At 38.7% G+C, this 20,417-nt stretch overlaps 3 protein-coding genes across 5 annotated transcripts; all 3 read left to right on the top strand.

Moving 5' to 3' along the window:
• Positions 1 to 3,430: 3,430 nt before the first annotated feature.
• LOC103952544 (alkaline/neutral invertase CINV2-like) lies at positions 3,431 to 7,697 on the top strand. Its single transcript, XM_018648753.2, is given in 4 exon segments — positions 3,431 to 3,772; positions 4,123 to 4,554; positions 5,615 to 6,173; positions 7,047 to 7,697. Coding segments are annotated over 4 exon segments (1,614 nt in total). The 5' UTR covers positions 3,431 to 3,445; the 3' UTR covers positions 7,343 to 7,697.
• A 1,477-nt stretch (positions 7,698 to 9,174) lies between these two features.
• Positions 9,175 to 12,438, top strand: LOC103952540 (F-box/LRR-repeat/kelch-repeat protein At2g27520). 3 transcript variants are annotated; one of them, XM_009364141.3, is made up of 4 exons: positions 9,175 to 9,364; positions 9,533 to 9,616; positions 10,764 to 10,874; positions 11,022 to 12,438. In XM_009364141.3, the coding sequence occupies exon 4, from the start codon at positions 11,051 to 11,053 to the stop codon at positions 12,308 to 12,310; it is 1,260 nt and encodes a 419-aa protein (XP_009362416.2). In that variant the 5' UTR covers positions 9,175 to 9,364; positions 9,533 to 9,616; positions 10,764 to 10,874; positions 11,022 to 11,050; the 3' UTR covers positions 12,311 to 12,438. The 3 variants fall into 3 exon arrangements, with proteins under 3 accessions (XP_009362416.2, XP_009362417.2, XP_009362415.2); XM_009364142.3 differs by lacking the exon at positions 10,764 to 10,874; XM_009364140.3 differs by lacking the exons at positions 9,533 to 9,616; positions 10,764 to 10,874.
• Positions 12,439 to 14,829: 2,391 nt separating this feature from the next.
• Positions 14,830 to 19,857, top strand: LOC103952539 (adenylate kinase, chloroplastic). The gene is made up of 7 exons (XM_048583233.1): positions 14,830 to 15,158; positions 15,243 to 15,338; positions 15,717 to 15,845; positions 15,930 to 16,064; positions 16,353 to 16,499; positions 16,675 to 16,749; positions 19,442 to 19,857. The coding sequence occupies exons 1-7, from the start codon at positions 14,931 to 14,933 to the stop codon at positions 19,544 to 19,546; spliced, it is 915 nt and encodes a 304-aa protein (XP_048439190.1). The 5' UTR covers positions 14,830 to 14,930; the 3' UTR covers positions 19,547 to 19,857.
• The last annotated feature ends 560 nt before the right edge of the window (positions 19,858 to 20,417 follow it).

Below are 20,417 nucleotides of genomic sequence, written 5' to 3' on the forward strand. Positions count from 1 at the left end.
AAGAATATGCCATGTCGGAACCTCAGAACGAAATGCAAATGCTCAGGTATAACTCACATCAATAACATATCATCTGGCAGCCGGAGTCATCTAACGTGGCCTGTACGGCTGCATCTAGAGCTCAAATCTCAATAACAATAACTGAACCTGCCCATGAGTCGGAACCACCTAAAGTGGTATGTACGACAGGCCTGGGTGTAACACATATAAACGCTCTAGTGCTACGATCACGTGAAGGCTGTGCGAATAATCGCGGGTCACCTACGAGTCGGAACCACCTAAAGTGGTCTGTACGACAGGACTGTGCACCTAACTTGGATCCAAGCTGAGCGTGTGGTGCGGGAGGTGAACATCACGTGAAGGACTGTGCCCTACTCTGGGCGGGAGCACTAACATCGGGGGTGCAGGTTATGAGCTCTCTAAGCATCTCGAATCACTACTAGAAGTAAACATAAGTAACACTTACCTGGCACTTACCTGTGCGTCCGCAGCACCCAATATGCATGTGTGTGTATATATATATATACAACTAATAATGTAACTAACATTCCATAATTAACGATAATCTAATGCATGGCGTATGGCAATTAACAATTCAAATCAATTTCTGGGAAAATATAAGTATATAGGTATATACGGAAAACCAAAAGCCCACTCACTGATAAGTGGAAGGGTTGTAGCCCCCTGCCTCGAGTGACCACGCTCGTCCTCGGGATACGCCTCACCTATATGCGAAAATACTATAAAAACGTTAATTTTAAAGCACATAACCTTCCTTTCGTAATAACCTCTCATACATTGCTCAAATTGGACAATTGAATATACCAACATGCTCTACACAACCTCAGGATCACACCCAAATTTTTAGAAAAATTTTCCACCGCCGGACGCTCCCCCACGCACCGGCCAAGGCACGGCCACACGCGCCGGCCACGCGCAGGCACGTGCCTGGCACGCTGACGGCGTCAACTGACGCCGTTAGGAATATTCCGTTAGTTTTGACAGATTCCGTTAACGGCGTCAGGAATATTCCGTCAGAATTGACGGAATATTCCGTCTCCTTCCCCGGCGAGACTCCGGCGACGTTGCCGGCGCCGGAAAACTGGGAAATTTTCAAACTTCAATATCTCGCTCGTTTTTCATCCAAATTTCATGAAATCACCACCAAAATGAAGCTTAGACCTAGGAGAACATAAATATACTACTTTTAAGGGTTGAAAACCACGAGATTTCACTTGTCCAAACCACCCAACTCCGGCCAACTCCAAATACAACGATCCCGACGTCCAATTTCTTCAAACGAACCACTCCGAGCCTCCTTGGGACCTCACCAAGTTATCTACAAGCTTCATTTTCCCTAAAACGTGAGAAATTACGTTCGCATGAATAGTACCCCAAATCGGCCATTGTGAAATCGATGTGAAAACTGTTGTAGTTCTTACCTGAAAATGGTACGGTTGAGTTCCCACGAGCCTCACGAGCTCGAATATGGGCTTGGTTCCTTCGATCTGTGGGTGATTAGTGTGCTTGTGTGTGTGTCCGTACGTATGGTGAATAGGAAGGGAGAGAGAGAGCTCGGGACAGATGCAGGGAAAGGGACAGGGAGGTGATGGTGTGTGGGAGAAGGTGTGTGGCCCAAAACATGCCAACACACACACACAAAAACAACCCAAAAACGTAACAAAATCGAACTAGGGGCAAAACTGTCTTTTTACACGTACGTTTAAAATGTTTTTGGGACGGGCTGTCACAGTAATGTAGCAGTAGTGTTAGCAAACTCAAGTTGTCTGATTCCTATATATAAGTATCACACTCACTCAAAATTTTATGGAAGTCCTTATAAGTTAAGAGGAATATTCATAAAATAAAACTGTAGTAATAAGTGGTAGACGACTACCGCAGTTAGGCCCTGTTTGGTTTTTATTTTATTTTTTACCAAAAACTAATTCACATTACAGTTAAGCAATAAAAAGTGTTTGGAAAAAAAAAAATAAAACTTTCGCTTATTTTGAAAGTAATGTCATCTAGATAGTAGCTTTTAAAAGGAGTTTGTAGGTTGCTTTTAAAAGCTACTTTCATAAAAAAATAGAGTTGCGCCTTTAATGGATATTTTATACCCTTCTTTAATCATTCTACATTTATTTTCTTTGTTGGAGAACAAAGTGACGTTCACCACCTACCACTACAACCACTAACCTTGCACAATCACCACCATTACCACCACCCATCATTGCCACCGTCGCAGCTGCTGCCACCACCACCATCACAACCACAATTACCACCACTACCACCCTTACCACCGCCGTCCCCACCATCACTACCACCATCACCGCAACGATTTGCAGTTGCCATCACCACCATTGTCCTTACCATCACTGTCATCACCAGCATCCCGACCCACACCACCATGTCTATTTTTATCATACACACGATTATATCACTTTTATATTAAAATTTACTAAACGCTTTTATACTACCTTTCCTACTCACAACACTCTCAAAATACAATTTATCAAACACGTAATCGCTTTATTTTACAACTAATCTATCCACACACTCATGTTTACCTTTTATAGACCCATCTTAATTTTTGGTCTCGAATCAAATGAATCAAAGATGATCAAATGACATAAATTTTTGTTTTTGTTTTTTGTTTTTTTTGAACAAACAATATTATCTACACTAGGGGATAGAGGTGCACTTAGCCTTACAATGTGCTAACAATAATATGATTCAAATTCGCCTTAACAAGAATGAAACTTAAGATCTATCACTTACAAATAAAAAGAAATATCACTAAATGATAGAAATTCATAAAGTTGTATAGAAGATAAAAAATGTACACAGATAGCTTCACCCTTATTCCATGTCTTCGGAAAAACTACAATCCCATGTTTGGCCGTATGGATGCCCACCCCAAGATAATAGCCGAAGCCAAATCTTTAAATATTAACGCTACAGTTGAACTTAACGGTGGATGTGAAGCTCTGCGCGGTGAAGTCTACCCGCCGAGAGAGAGAGAGAGAGAGAGAGAGAGAGAGAGAGAGAGAGAGAGAGATAGCGCGCGCGCAAGGAAGAGAGAGAATGGCTTGCAATGTAAGTGTAGTCCACCAAGCAATGGCATCCGCCATAGCACAGCCTAACAAGGCTCCTCCTCAGCTCCCCTGCGCACATCTGTCTTCGTCTTCCAATTCAAAGCCCAAGCCCTTCAAGCTCCTTCGATCCTCCCAATCTTCTTTCGCTTCCACCTTCTCCCCCTCGCGCCCTCAAACCCTAATTCCTTCTCGTTCCAGCAAAGCTCCCAATTTCCTCAAACCCTAATTCCCTCTCATTTTGTTCGATTGGAATCTGTTGAAGTTCGAAGAAGAAGAAACGGACCGAGGAAATGGAAGGGACCAAAGAGTTTGGGCTACGAAATGTGAGCTCGCACTGCTCCATTTAGGACATGGATGACTACGACCTCTCACGCCTTCTGGACAAGCCCAGGCTCAACATTGAGAGGCAGAGGTCCTTCGACGAGAGGTCTCTCAGTGAGCTCTCCATTGGCCTCACAAGAGTAGGCTTGGACAACATGGACAGCGCCTACTCCCCTGGTGGAAGGTCTGGTTTTGACACTCCTGCTTCCTCTGCACGCAACTCGTTTGAGCCCCATCCAATGGTTGCTGAGGCATGGGAAGCTCTCCGCCGCTCTTTGGTCTTCTACCGCAACCAGCCTATGGGCACCATTGCCGCATACGATCATGCCTCTGAGGAAGTTTTGAATTATGATCAGGTCAACTTTTCACAATTGTTAACCCTTGCTTGCCTTTTGTTTTCAATTTCATTTTGTGTGAGATTATGCAATAATCTATCTGTCTTTGAAATAATAATTTAGGCAATCAAATCAACTTGGGGAAATATCTATCAGTTGAAATATCTAATTAGACTCATGAGGTGAGGTGATGACGCCGGGAAACTTATTGATCGTGCAAATGTCGCTTGTTCTCTTTGATTTTGGCATAATATTGGATATAAAAAGGAATTACACCCTTGGGAGAAGGCAAACAATGCTCTAAAACATTTATGTTTTAAGTGTTCAGTTAAGTGATTATTAAATCTTGACATGATTCTGGTTGTGTTTAGGTTTTTGTCCGAGATTTTGTACCTAGTGCTCTGGCTTTCCTTATGAATGGTGAGCCAGAGATAGTTAAGAACTTCCTCTTGAAGACCCTGCAGCTTCAAGTATGGGAAAAGAGAATAGACAGGTTCAAGCTCGGGGAAGGTGCAATGCCAGCAAGTTTCAAAGTTCTTCATGACCCTATCTGAAAGTCAGATACAATCATTGCAGATTTCGGAGAGAGTGCAATTGGAAGAGTTGCTCCTGTTGACTCTGGTTTTTGGTGGATTATACTGCTCCGTGCATATACAAAATCAACCGGGGATTTATGTCTCGTGGAAACAGAAGATTGTCAAAAAGGAATGAGGCTCATATTGACTCTATGTCTCTCAGAAGGTTTTGACACGTTCCCAACGTTGCTTTGTGCTGATGGATGCTCCATGATTGACCGTAGAATGGTAAGTTGCACTTCATTTTCAAAGGAATTTCTTTTTTCGAAAAGAAACTTAATTGCCAGTGCAAATAAGACGTAGCTTGAGAAGTCCTTTAAAGCCATCATAAGGTCATTAATCTTCAGTCTTTCTGTCCCTAACCGTTATAAGATTACAGGTTTGTAACTGTGGTTTCTTTGCTAGGTTTAATTTCAAATAGATGATACACTGTTTAAATGTGGTTGGAGTGCACATGAAATTGGATGTAATGTACGTAGCACGTTACCCTTAGTTCTTACATTCAATATTACAATTCTGAGAAGTAACAAGGCATAGTTTGGCGTTTACATGAATTGACCCACAAGATGAATTATCTGAATAATATGTGTGTGGGAGTGTGTGGACTGATGGTTAATACTCGGTGACGAATTTATTGTGCCTGAAGGAATATATTACCAATAGACTTCTCGTATAGCAATCTGTCTGCATATGGGTTGTCCCCTAGTATCGTTTTTATTAGCAGTATATTCCTGCTTTCTTCATTTGAAGACAACAATGATAGCTGCATTGACATTGATTAAAAGTGGCTTTAATCAGTGCTCTAGCTTATTAAGAAATTTGTAATTATGTAAAGCGTTGAAACTTGAAAGTCATGTTCTTGCGGTTCTATTTGTTAGAGTCTAATGCCTTATCCATTGACATGTATGGATGGATAGCGGACTAAGTTCCACTTCCTCCCATAATAAAAGTGAATATGATTTGTTGCCCCAATAGATGAAGGTTTAGAAGCTTACGAAGGATATTATTTATTTATAATAAAAGAATAAAAAAATGAGAAAAGGATAATTCTTGTCTGTTATGAAGGTTTGTAGCTTGAAGTTTTTAGTAAGAAAAAAACGAGAAAGGAAACATTTGCATAAATCTTTTAGTTATATATTATTGTCCGTTAGTCTTCACGTTTATGCAGGTTTGTAGCTGGCTTCAAGTTTTCTTGTCTGCTTGATTGCTTTATTTCTATATCGTGGTTTTAATATACTTAACCTTAAAAGATGTCTTATCTTATTTAACATGTTATATGGTTATCCAGGGAATTTATGGTTATCCGATTGAAATCCAAGCTCTGTTCTTTGTGGCATTGAGATGTGCATTGGGGATGCTGAAACCTGATGGAGAAGGAAAGGAATTCATAGAGCGAATTGCTAAGCGTTTGCATGCCTTAAGTTACCATATGCGAGTTTACTTCTGGCTTGATTTCCAACAATTAAATGATATATACCGTTACAAGACTGAAGAGTACTCGCACGCAGCTGTAAATAAGTTCAATGTCATTCCTGATTCCATCCCAGATTGGGTATTTGATTTTATGCCATGCCGTGGTGGCTACTTTATTGGCAACGTGAGTCCTGCTAGGATGGATTTTCGATGGTTTGCTTTGGGTAACTGTGTTGCAATTCTATCTTCTCTTGCAACCCCAGAGCAATCAGTGGCTATAATGGATCTCATTGAATCTCGTTGGGAAGAGTTGGTTGGAGAAATGCCGTTAAAAATATGTTATCCAGCAATAGACAGTCATGAGTGGCGAATCGTAACTGGTTGTGATCCCAAGAATACCAGATGGAGTTACCATAATGGAGGATCCTGGCCAGGTTTGTCCCTCTACTTGAAGTTTCTATGTTATTGCTGCAAATAAAATTCAAATTGAATAGTTGTGATGGTAGATCATTTTATCATTATTTGCGTTATGGATTATAGCTTGGTTTCCAAGGTGGAAATCAGTTGTGGACTATGGATGTTTTTCGTGATGGAAGATTTCTTGCTTAGATGAGCTTTCAAAAGCATATTTTAAATACAGTGTTCAAGTAGTATGAAAATAGCAGCCTTGTTTTGTTTTCATTTTAAGTCTTTGACTTCTGAACTGAATACTCATCCTGAAAAAGTAAGTTTGGTATCTCTTTCTTCAAGTTTGTTTTTGGAAAACGGTGGTGGTATATTTCATGCAGTTATCTATTTTTTCAATTTCGTAAAAGAACCAAGCAGGCTTCATGCCTAATATACTTGATTCCCTTGCCTAGCATTGGGCTGCATTCCCTTGCCCCGCCTTGTTTTGTTTTGTTTTCGTTACCTGTTATTGCCCCCCATTATCTACCCCAGGACTGGTCTAGATGAAGTTTCCACTTTGAAAAAACCACACCAAGATTATTACCATACATATCGACAACCAAGCCTTATCCCACTAGGGGGTTTGGTTGTATGATTCTTAGAATGCCACTGCGCTCAGTTTTGCGCTAAGTTTTCCGTTAGTTCCAAGAACTCCATGTCATTTCTTAAAGTCTCGTTCAAGTCTTCCTAGGTCTTCCTCTACCTCATTTGGCCTGAGCCTCTGTCTCATAATCGCATTTTTTAAGCGGAGCATCTTTAGGTCATTGTTTCACATGTGTAAACCAACTTAACCTATTCTCTCTTATAATCGCATTACCATACATATCCTTTTAACATTTTTGTGTTTCAAATTGCTGCAGTGCTTTTATGGATGCTAACTGCCGCTTGCATCAAAACGGGAAGACCACAAATTGCAAGACGGGCAATCGAGCTTGCTGAGAGTCGTCTGCTAAAAGATTCTTGGCCAGAATATTATGACGGGAAACTAGGAAGATATATTGGTAAACAAGCAAGGAAGTACCAGACATGGTCGATAGCAGGATATCTGGTTGCAAAGATGATGCTAGAGGATCCGTCACACTTGGGGATGATTTCGCTCGAAGAGGACAAACAAATGAAGCCAGTCCTTAAGAGATCGTCGTCTTGGACTTGCTAGAAGCTCAAAAAAGCTAAACAAAAATGGCAGGAAAAATAAACAGAGGAAAATCAAAAGGTGAGAGATACTCGTAATTTCTTTGCTACACAATTCTTTCGGGAGTTTGTAATCGTAGCTTTGATCGAAAATGTGATTTTGTACAATAGTGTCTGCTGTGCTGAGACTGCTTATTGTTTTTAAATAAATTTGAACATTCGGCCTTCTATGTTTAAAATTCGGTGGAACTCAGCAATGCCTGTGCTGCGAAAAAAATTAATAAGCTCAAGACTATTGGTTTTGTTTTTTTACTAGTTTACTTGTAGTTTCTGTAATTTGAATTTCTATTTGCTTTTTATAATTTTTTGTGTGCATCTCATTCCCTTTCCTCCTCTCACTCTTTTCTTTGCTTTTTGTCTGTATAAAAAAATTAATTTAAGATATTGACATAGCTTAATCTTAACCGTCCAAGTAGAAGGAGAGGAAAGGAAAGAGAGATACGGAGGGGAAAGAATCCTCTTCCTAGTTTCCCGACAATTAGTGAAGAGTACATATAGGGACGTTGAAAGTCCTTACTTTTCGTGGGTCAGCTCGGCTTACAGCGGTTAGGAATGGAAAAGATGAGGCTGTTTTTGCTAGAAGCACAGAAATAACTACAGGATGGGTTGGGCAGCCACTTGGACTGTCACTGTATTCCTCCGATTAAGCTTACCAGTCTGACATACACCCAGAATCTAATATCTTTAATTAAACAGTCGAAATAATTTTAAATATTTTTATTTAAAATTAACTACAAACCGTACCTTACAAAAAATAATCGCATAATATATGATGAACAGACATGATTTACAGATCTTTAGGATCCTATCCGAATCCTTTTGACGAGGTAACTCCCAAGAAATGAAATTCAGGGTCAAAAGTAATAAAAATTTAATTACGGCCGTGATGACGCTGACTAGTAGACTCACTCCCCACGCCCACGGCCGACCCACTCGAGGATGTCGACTGACTGGATTGACTGGACTGACAGAGGAGGAGCGGAGAGGATAACTGGTACTCGGCGGGGCTCCTTTCTTTTTTATTTGACTGTCATTTTTACACTAAAATAAAATAAACCAAAACTTAACAACTAAGCTTTTGTTTCCACACACAAAAAAAAAAAAAAAAAAAAACCTAAGCGAAGTATTAATCTGTTGCCTTGTGCTCACGATAGTTTGGTGGCCCTGCACTACCCTTAGCAGAGGTTCTTCTAGCGGTTAGTTTGGAACTCCTCAACTAGAACTTGAGGAGAAAATTTTCAATGTTTTTAGAACATGAGTGGATTGTTCATATGTCATAATATAATTGGTGAAAAATATATTTATAAGTGTTTCATTGTATATTGATATGTGGTGTACTCGTATTTTAGAAAAACTAAAAAATTTCTCTAACTCGAGAGTTTAAATTCTCACAAATACATTTTTTTTCAGACTATCGCATCTATTTTAACCTTCTGTTTGACTTGGTAGGCCAAAAGTAATTGTATTCCCATTTGACATTTGGAAGAGACTGCACTTAATTTTCTTCCAAAATTTCAAAATTAGATTGAACGAGATCACATTTTTTTTTTTTTTTTCATAAAATAAAAAGATTGTGATATTCACAAACTAATTTTTATATCTTACACATTCTTATTAATTTTAAGTCATTGATATTTTTGTATTCATTTGATTTGAAGGCCGAAATTGAGAAAGATGTATGAGAAGTAAAAACGAATGTGTAGATTGGCTTACACGAAATAAAATAGTATTAAATTGTGAGGGACACGCTTCAACGGAAGAGAGAGAGAGAGGGCACGGGGCACCAGCTGGCGTTGTGGGTAACGGAAGACGAGCATTTCTCCTTTGGTTTGGTCGTGGTCTTGGTCGTCGCCTTTGTCGTATAAGTGGGGTGGTAGTAGTAAGTAGCTTTTGTTTCAGTTTTCATTCTCTCTACAAAATTTCGAGACGCAGACGTCGTGAATTTCGATCACTTTCGCCAGACGAATCAATCACAATCATCGATCAGGTAATCCCATGATCCCATTCCAATTCCAATCGCAGGGAATTTGAGATATGATCCCAATTCCCAACTCTTTTTTTTTTTTTTACCATTTCACATTCACTTCGTACAATTGAATTAATTCTTCTTGATTCTGGGTTCTGGGTTCTCTCTTTTGAAAAATTTACTCAAAAGGTTGCGATGCTCGGCGTAACGGAAATGTTGCTTCTTTGTGACTGAAGGGTCACATTTTTGAGTCGTGGAAGCCTGCAAAGCAAGGTAAGGCTGCTTACAGTAGAATTAGACGTTCCCCGACCCTCGTAAAGCGGGACCCTTGTTAGCTTGGGGCGCCCTTTTTTAGTGAACTACCGTTGAATTTCCCTCTTTTTTTTTTCCTGCTTGCGATTAGATCTAGGGAGGGAGGGCCGGCTGCTTGCTTTGTGGACCACCGGTCCTGCCACCGTGGATGTTTTGTTGTGGTGTGATGTGGTGTTTGTCAAATAAATAGTTACTTGTTCTTTGCTAACCAGTCTGTTTCTGAATTGAATTTGATCAACAAAAGTCAAGTCGTAGTCTGTCTTAATTAATGGCTTCGTTACTATTACTACCCTGAAATTATATGCATATATATATATATGTATATATAATGATTTGTTTGGCAATCTCGCTCTAAAACGACACTGAGGTTTGGTTTGGACCATTTTATATATGATGAGGAGGAGGAGGAGGAGGAGGTGACAATTATATAGTGTAGTGTAAGAATTGGGAAGCAGTTTCTGTTTTCTTTGATTCATGTCGATTGCGATTGGTGGGGAGCTGTAGTTGGATGATTATTATTGTTGTTAGTTTGGTACGCAAGCTGCGGAGGCAATGCATCAACCTATTTTTGTGAAGTAATCGGTAGCCACTAGGATGCAGCAAATATCCTCAGGAGCTCTGTGCAGAGGTTGGGGGTTAAGTTTCTAGATTGGCTGTCGAGGTGTTGCGGAGAGGCTCTGACACTTGTCTCATTTGCGCGCATAAATCTGGCATCCTAGTGCATGGTTGGCTAGATTTTAGAGCCTTTTTTACTAGGGCACACTCCCCGTCATGAATTATATTCTTAATACCTTTTGAGCTTCTTTTGGTCCTAAGCAAGTTAGATGTCATCCTAAGTAGGACCTTCTGAATAGCATGCCCCCAGCGTAGTCGTACCTGGTCCTTTTATACTGGCTTAACTCAAGAATGATTGTAGCTTGTAGCGGTACATATGGTGTGTGCTTATTGGTCGCAGTATCAACCGTTATCTGGGTTGTATTCCTTATTAGGCCTGCAGGGGTTGATGAGCTTTTGGGCAATAATTGGTATGTCTGGTACGCGAGCCCAACAGAGGAGGCTTCCTCTGTGGGTTTGCAAGTCGAGGCTTCACCTACCTCATTTGATGCAGGGTGAGATCGTGCATAGCTTTCCCGTGTTGGATTGAGGGGTACAGTGAAAGCGGCATCCTTCAGTTCAAGTGTAATATTCTCATTGGGCGGTGGAAATAGGTTTCCACATAGTACGTTTCATGACTTCATTTGATGCTTTCCTGAAAGCTGCCAAGCCATTGTTATCCTCACTCTCTTGTTTTATATTTTATTTTTGGCTTATTTAATACTTACTTCATTTGGAAATGAATGTTTGTAACGTTATCCTTTATTTGTAGGTGTCAAGTGCTTAAACTAAAAGGCCATAATGGAGAAATTAATTGGAAACAAGAATGCAGGCTTATTAAGGTTAGTGGAGGAGAGATCGTTGACCAAGAAATTAGAGGAAGAGAAAAAACAGTGGCCAGAAGCACAAGCCCCTTACCTCCATAAAGATTGTGTATCAAATATCCTTGTGCGACTTCCTCTCGACTCTCTTCAAAGGTCAAGGTTTGTCTGCAAGCCTTGGTATAACATAATTAAAAACCCCAAATTCATTGATGCTCATCTCCATCGTTCTGAATCTGTTTTGATCTTTCTATCACCAATTCCAAAGGACAGTTTATACCCTTTTTCTAAGGTTTCTATACCACGAGAAAAGCCAAACACTGTCTCGGTTGAACTAAAACTTTTTCATCCAAACCCTATCCCCATTTTTGGCCACCCTCTCATAAACTCTCCAATGTATTCTGTCCAGTTTCTGGACTTCAAAAATGATAAGAGTGAGATAGGAGAGTACAATTTAAAATGCTCGGGCATGATCAGAGCCACCTGCAATGGTCTAATTTTGCTTGATAACATGGTGAAGAAAGGAGGACTGGCAGTCATGAATCCTGTGACTAGGAAGCTGATTGCACTTCCTCTGGGTACTTTATCTCATCCACGTCGTGAATCCTATGGTTTTATACTGAATGATGTTACGGGTGAATACAAAGTAATCCACTTGTTTCGGGATGAGTTGGGGTTTGACAGCTGTGAGATTTTGAGTCTTTGGACACAAGCATGGAGAGAGGTAAATGGCCCTCCATTCAGGCTCCTTCGTTGGTTTGGATATGCACCTGTTTCAGCCATTGGAGGTCTTCACTGGATTCCTCAAGTTGACCGCAGCGATTACATAGTATCTATGGAAGTTGAGAAGGAGAAGTTTCACCAAATACCGCTCCCAAAACCCAGCCGAACTCATGACAGGATCCTTGAAATGGGTGGCCTTTTGAGTTTTGTCATTCATGAGGACGTGAACCATATCGACATTTGGATCTTGAAAGGTTTGTGCGGGGAAGTCTGGACAAAGAATCACAGTATCACAGTGGGTTCCGTCATAGACATGGTTCCTCTTTTCAGTTTAAGAATCAAGGGAGATATTATTTTCAAGAGAGACGAAGATGGCTCGTTGTATGCTTATAGTTTTCGAGACCAAGAGATGAGGAAGGTCGACATGGTAAATGGATGTATCCGGCGGTCTTACATGCCTCATGTCAACACCCTCGTTTCATGGATGGAAGCAAGTCAGGACATGTCTGATGATTGATCTTTCAGCAATGGTGTGTATGTATAAAACATTGACTAGTCAGCTTAAACTTGAATCTCCCTTTTGTATCCTTTATATATACTTTGGTTTTACCCCTTAATCTATATTGCTACTATTTGGGTTGATCACAAAATTGTCCATGAGCTTGTCCCCCCTCCCCTTTCATTTTCACTCTCGACTGGAGTGGCATTTTAGTTCTTTTCGTCAACTTCGTCTATTTTTTCTGTTAAATGAAGGGGTAAACAATTCAAAAATTGATGTTACAATCTTATATTTGGTGAACTTTTCGTTTTACAGATACAAAAAACGAGTGTAAAATGCATTTGGTAGACTGTTTTTAAAGAATTGAACTTACAAGTAAAAAACACAACTAATTTTTCCATTAGATAAATTTACTTATAGTGAATTTCTCCCTATAATTTAGGTCCTTAATTCATCAGCACAATATTCTAAGAAATGGGCATGGTTCGAGATGGACCGCTATCCCAAACCCATGCCCATTTTCACTCACATTATTCGATTCGGATGTGACAAAAATTCTAAAGGATATCATACCAAATTAATTTTGGATGATTTGGTTCGGGCAGTTTGGACCTAAACCTAATAATCATTAGCCCAATTATAACAATAAAAATCCATCATTTTCTACATAACTTTTATTTTCTAGCATCAAACCATCCTAAAAACTAAGATGTTACCAAAGTTCAAGGGCTAGTAACAAATATAGTTACAACTTAAGAGTCAATAACTTCATAGTTTCAACCTTCAATTTTAAGTACGGGTCATATTTTCTTCCTTTGTAAGTGAGAGATTATAAATTTAAATTTTGTGGATGACGAGTTTGATAGCAATTTATTCTCTTGCCCCTTAATGTAAAATAAATATGTAATGGTCAATCCAGTTCAGTTTAAGGCAGTTCACAAAGCTCAAAATTGTAGCCAACCCAATTGTTACACTTCTGATTTTTTTTAAACAAACGATATAATCTACACTAAGAGGAGTTGGCTGATTTGAGTTGTTTAACTTGTTATTTGAAGTCAAAATCAAACCAATTTACTCCCCTCACCCTAAAAGGGTGAGTTTGTAAATGTATCATTGCATAAAAAATTAAACTAAAATGGTCATTTTTATATAATAATACATTTATACTAAAGTCTTCCATAGTGGACAGGAAATTGAGTGTGATACTAATAATATAAAAATCAAACTCCTATAGTAGCCGAAAATTTGAGTGTTATGAGTTCTTATTTTTAGTTTAATATATTGAACTCATATATAAGATACCTATACAATACATACCAAGAGAGAGAAATGAAGTAACCAATCATAAAATAGAGATAAAACAAAAGTAGACGGGTCCCACATTTAATATATCAAACTCATCCTACAATGGCAATATATTAGACTCACATTAATGTAGCAGTAGTGTTAGCAAACTCAAGTTGTCTGATTCCTATATATAAGTATCACACTCACTCAAAATTTTATGGAAGGCCTTACAAGTTAAGAGGAATGTTCATAAAATAAAAATGTAGTAATAAGTGGTAGACGACTACTGCAGTTAGGCCCCGTTTGGTTTTTATTTTATTTTTTTACCAAAAACTAATTCACTTTACAGTTATGCAATAAGAAGTGTTTGGAAAAAAAATAAAAACTTTTGCTTATTTTGAAAGTATTGTCCTCTAGATAGTAGCTTTTAAAAGGAGTTTGTAGGTTGCTTTTAAAAGCTATTTTCATAAAAAAACAGAGTTGAGCCTTTAATGGATATTTTATACCCTTCTTTAATCATTCTACATTTATTTTCTTTGTCGGAGAACAAAGTGAGTTCACTACCTACCACTACAACCACTAACCTTGCACAATCACCACCATTAGCACCACCTATCATTGCCACCGCTGCAGCCGCCGCCACCACCACCATCACAACCACAATTGCCACCACTACCACCCTTACCACCGCCGTCCCCACCACCACTACCACCATCACCAGAACCATTTGCAGCTGCCATCACCACCATTGTCCTTACCATCACTGTCATCACCACCATCCCAGCCCACACCACCATGTCTATTTTTGTCATATACACGATTATATCACTTTTATATTAAAATTTACTAAATGCTTTTATACTACCTTTCGTACTTGCAACACTCTCAAAATACAATTTATCAAACCCCTAATCGCTTATTTTACAACTAATCTATCCACACACTCATGCTTACCTTTTATAGACCCATCTCAATTTTTGGTCTCGAATCAAATGAATCAAAGATGATCAAATGACATAAATTTTTGTTTTTTTTTTTGAACAAACGATATTACAAGAATCAAACTTAATATCTATCATTTACAAATAAAGAGAAATACTACAATAGAAATTAATAAAGTTGTACAGAAGATAAAAAAATGTACACAGATAGCTTCGCCCTTATTCCATGTCTTCGGAAAAACTACAATCCCATGTTTGGCCGTATGGGGATGCCCACCCCTTGATAATAGCCAAATCTTTAAATATTAACGCTACAGTTGAACTTAACGGTGGATGTGAATCTCTGCGCAGTGAAGTCTGCCCGCCGAGAGAGAGAGAGAGAGAGAGAGCGCGCGCAAGGAAGAGAGAGAATGGCTTGCAATGTAAGTGTAGTCCACCAAGCAATGGCATCCGCCATAGCACAGCCTAACAAAGCTCCTCCTCAGCTCCCCTGCGCACATCTGTCTTCGTCTTCCAATTCAAAGCCCAAGCCTTTCAAGCTCCTTCGATCCTCCCAATCTTCTTTCGCTTCCACCTTCTCCCCCTCTCGCCCTCAAACCCTAATTCCCTCTCGTTCCAGCAAAGCTCCCAATTTCCTGGTACGCATTTACCCTCCCACCACAATTTCTTGTTTTTGTTTATTTTTTTAGTTAATTTTATGGATTATTATTGTTGTTTAATAGGTTGAAGGTTGTGGCAAGGCGGAGCCGCTAAGAATAATGATATCGGGGGCGCCTGCTTCCGGTAAAGGAACGCAGTGCCAGCTGATTACTCAGAAAGTGAGTTCTTGCTATTACGAAATTTTATACCTAATTGTTTTGATTTGCTGGTTCTATCTGCAACTTGGGACTTTTGCTACTCGAAAGTGCAATGATACCAATGTTTTATTCGCCTCAGAGGAGTCCCATTTTGTACAATTTTCATGCAGTTTTTGTTTGCCTAAGATATAATGGGTATGCACGTAAAGCAATTGATTGATTTCGGATGTGATTGTATGTGTAATGTATGTATCTTCGTGACGCTAAAATTTGAGGCCGGAGAAGTTTTCAAATTGTTATGAATTTATAGCATTGTTTATATAAGTTACTACTTACCACTTTATGTCATGATTGTCTCATGACGAAAGCAGATTGAATCAAGTCATCCTCTATATGCAGTATGGTTTAGTGCACGTCGCTGCTGGAGATTTACTTAGAGCAGAAATTGCTTCTGGGAGTGAAAATGGAAGGCGTGCAAGGGAGTACATGGAACAAGGAAAATTGGTTCCGGATGAAATAGTTGTCATGGTAGGGAGTACATGGAACAAGGAAAATTTATTTATGTTGACATTTTGTCATGCTAGTGATGATTCCTTGGTTTTAATCCTGTAGATGGTGAAAGACCGTCTATTGCAGCCAGATTCTCAAGAAAAAGGTTGGCTTTTGGATGGGTACCCTAGGAGTTCATCGCAAGCACTTGCTCTTAAGGAATTAGGCTTCAAGCCGGATCTTTTCATTCTACTAGAAGTAAGGATTAGTTTTTGCTGCTGTTCACGTTTACTGTTTTATAATTGTTCAAACATTGTACATAAATAGGAGATAGTCTTGAAGAAGCATCGATGCGTATTTTAGTTCTTTTATTTGATTTTTTTTTTTTAGTTTATAAGCCAGGAAAATTGTTTTATATCACGAATTTTAGCTTTTCTGATGCATAGTGGGGAAAAAAAAAGAACAATGGAAATTTTCGTTTGTTGGATGCAAAAAGTCAGTGTGAGCTTCACAACTGTTGTTAACCATCTGACTTTTGATTTGCAGGTCTCAGAAGATATTCTTGTTGAGAGAGTTGTTGGAAGAAGGTTAGATCCTGTTACTGGAAAGATATACCATTTGAAGTATTCTCCGCCAGAGACCCAAGAGATAGCGTCAAGGCTCACCCAACGTTTTGATGATACAGAAGAAAAGGTAAATTTTGAATCATTCTTCCAATTCATAATACTTTGACTTCAAGGTGATCAATTATCATTGTTCTCTTGTTTAATAGATTTTCTTAATTCTTTGATAGTCCATGTAGGTTTTTAATCAAGTATAGCCACTTAGCGACTAAATTATATTTATTTTTATTTTACTTCAACAAAAGGTGAAATTGCGATTACACACTCATCATCAGAATGTGGAGGCGGTACTTTCAATGTACGAAGACATAACAGTTAAGGCATGTATATAATCTCTCTCTCTCTCTCTAATGTGTGTATGTGATGCCTCTTGTTTAAAAAAACATTACATATATTTATTTGCACAATGTACATATCCGTGTAGTACTCAATGTGTGTATTTACTTGTACACCCTATGTGCATGTTCTATTTATTCTTATATGTGTATGCTATTTACTTGTATACACGGGTCTATTGATATCTAGTCTTCTGGTAATATGATGCGAAATCAACTTAGGATATCAATGTTTGTTGATAGCTAGTCTTCAGTGGTTTAAACATTCTTGTCTCATCAACCATTTTATCATTTGTTTAATTTCATAGCTGGATATTAAAACAAATGATCCACATATTTGGGGTGTCCAACTATATCCTTGCCTGAACATGTGCTATTGATGCTAGTATGTTAGGTTAAGGATGAAAAATATTGACCGATGTTCTGATAGGTCAGCCAATATAGTGATATTTTCCTATAGAGATACAAATAAGGGGTGAAGCAATTCCTTCCACGGTATCTCTGCTATTGTTTGTTTCTGCAGGATTAGTTTCACACCCTTTCTTGGCCTGTTACCACGGGCGTCAAGCCCCTGGATAGATTCCAGTTATCTTTTATTATTGTTTAATTTCAACTTTTATGTATTTTTGCTTCCTCTAGTCTACCAAATTCCGCTGTCCAATCCCATCCTACCTTATCTTACATGCCCACCATGAACCCAAAGACCCACCTACCAGCATGAGCTAGCTGAGCCTAAATGCTATGGAGGCTGGAGATCAGCCAACCCAATGGAGACCTCATATTTCCTCACTATTATAAAATATGAAATTTTTGCAGTCGTAGCAACATCATCTTTCTAAAGCATTATTCTAATCAATTGGGAGTGCTTTATGTATCATCCGTTTGCTAATCATGGTTGTCTTCGAGACTACCTCCACTATAAGAATAAAGTCACACGCTGGGAAAGTGTCTTGAAATTCAACACCTTGATTACAATCTGCATGAAAGGAATTCCAGGAAAGTATATCCTTGTGCTTATCATATAGATGATATCTAAGTAGCTTAAAACAACACTTGTGTCTGAAGCCAAGATGAGGTGCTGTTCCCTTCTCATATTCCCATTTCAAATTGTCAATCTTCATATATCCAAGAGGCAGTGCTGATTACCCAAGGGTAAAGTTGTAAAATAAAAGTTATTAAAAGGTCAGTAGGGAAAAGGGTTATTTATTTGTTAGTGTTGTTTATTTTATATTTTGGAGAGGGTGGGGAGGAATAGAAAAAGGAAAAGGAAGAATCACTTCACCTCACTCATTTCTTATTCTTTTTTAACAATTTATTAAGTGTTTGTTTTCTTGATATACTTGCTCATTTTCGGCGTTACTCTACTCATAATTGTACACCTATGCAATTGCAAGTTTGCACCAGCATAGTCCACCATGACGAAAAAGTTTTCAGTGTGCCGGGAACATTGCCGATACATCGTGTCATAATATAAGTGGTTGAAATTATTTTTTAAAGTATCCAATCACTTGTAATATGACACTTGGTGTACAAGGCCGTGTTCCCGGCCCACTGAAAAGTCTCTTCACCTTGACAGCTAAGTCTGGTTTTCTGATAACATAAACGGTGTAAAGTCAAGCCTAGTAGCAGGTTCCATGGGCATATTCTTTTCCTGGGAGAAAAAAAAGTGCCTACTAAACTGTCTTTCTCCAAGGTAGCTAACTTTATAAAGGATTGTGTCATATGGTATCATGATATCATCAAGAGAAGGATCCTAAATAAACAGACATGTTCTCGTAGACCCCAGGGTCCAAGGAAATTGTGGTCACCCCCATTTCAATCTCAATCCAGATGGTCACTTAACTTTTTTATTGTGTTTCTCCTCCAATGTTAAATTAAGATCGAACGGTGGATCACCATGATTTCCTTGGACCCTGGGATCTAGGAGAACGGGAGTCCCTAAATAAACATATGCATAGGTTGATCATGGTATCATAAAATTTGTAGATGTATAACTTGCAGGGGTTACTTAAATAGTTTTTTTTTTTTTTCCTGTGAAAAGTACTGCAGAATTTATTTCTTGACTGTTGACACACCTCCCTCTTCACATTGCTGATGCCTTTGAGATGGCAGAAGTTTGACATGGGATGAGTGTCAAATAGTTAGAATGGATTATGTTTTTTATTTTTGGGAAAATTACACCAATACCATCTGATCTATAGCCGTTGTTTCCGTTTTCCACTTGGAAAAGAATTGAGTGAGTTGGCCACTTCATTACAATTTTGCTGCACTGTGGCACCTATAGCTACCTCCCACCAAACTTTTTCGTCAAAAAGTTGCACATGATTCGCAGGTCAGCCTGTTTGAAGGGTATTTTGAGCTCTAAGATGTCAACACACACTCTGTTGAAAGGGTCATGTGCAAAGTACATGCAACTTTTTGGACAGAAAAAAGAACAGAGTTAGTCATAGGTTGCCTATTGCAATTAGATTAAACTGAGGTGGGTGACTCCATTTCCTTTATCCAGGTGGCAAATTGCAACAAGGCCTAAAATGCAGGTGCTATTTGCATAATTTGCCTTTTATATTTTAACTTATGCTGGCAACCGTTGGGATGAGATTGCATACTGTATGATGAAAATACTGTATCCATTTGATTGTGGATTATGTAACTTGGATTGTACTTCTGTTTGCTTCAGATTGATGGAAGTCTTGCCAAGGAGGATGTGTTTGCCGAAATTGACAGTGCGCTGACTAGACTTGTTGAGAAAAGAAAGTCGACTTCAGAATCTCTAGCGGCATAGAAGGTGAAGTGTTCCTATTCTTACAAGTTTAGTTCAAGTCGGTAATTTTGCACAATTTGGTTGTTAGGCTATGCTTGCAATCTCCTGCGAACGGAGACCCAACTTCTACATGTCTTATGGAAAGGTCAGCCCAAAAAAAAGAAAAGAAGTAAATAAGTTAACACTCATATTGTGTTAGACCACAGTTATTTATTTTCAAGGCATTTGAGTCAGCTTAAATTCCGATTACATTTGTTTTATAATCACAACTCGGATAATAGTTTGAATCAAAATTGGAGCGATATGGAGAAATATTGTTTATTTCCTTTTTCTATCCTGGTATTTGGCTAAGCGACACAGTGGGTCAATTATATTTATGTGTTGCGTTTGAACCTTTGATGTCCTGTATTAAAATCAAGAGTTTTTAGAAAACTTTAGAGAATTGAAGTTTGGTGCTACGGTGCATCACCAAAACTAGCTCACAGGATTATTACAAGAGTCTTAGCTACGCTCGTCGTATCATCAAATAAACGACAGTGATACCTGAGATCCATATTATAGCAATATAGCCACAATTAGCAAGGTCATCCGCAATTATGTTTTTCTTCTAGTACACATGAATTAATTGCAGTCCCAAACCCGTCTCATGTACAATCTAGTATTATCACTCAAAGAATGAAGAATAAAGATTTCTGGTCCGTTTGACGAGCTAGATGAGATTGGGCTTTAGGAATAGGATTTGATTGACAAAGATTGGTTAAGCTTTGTAAGACAGGATTTGTAACTCATGTATAATGATATGTTATATAAACCACTATATTGTGGTCATAACAAACAATAGACCGGACTCAAATTTATTTTAATCAGTCACAACCTATCCCAATCAACCTAC

This window comes from the organism of the source record quoted next, unplaced genomic scaffold (genome assembly GCF_019419815.1).
Source record: "Pyrus x bretschneideri cultivar Hongxiangsu unplaced genomic scaffold, Pyrus_bretschneideri_v1 Contig2, whole genome shotgun sequence".
NCBI lineage: Eukaryota > Viridiplantae > Streptophyta > Magnoliopsida > Rosales > Rosaceae > Pyrus > Pyrus x bretschneideri.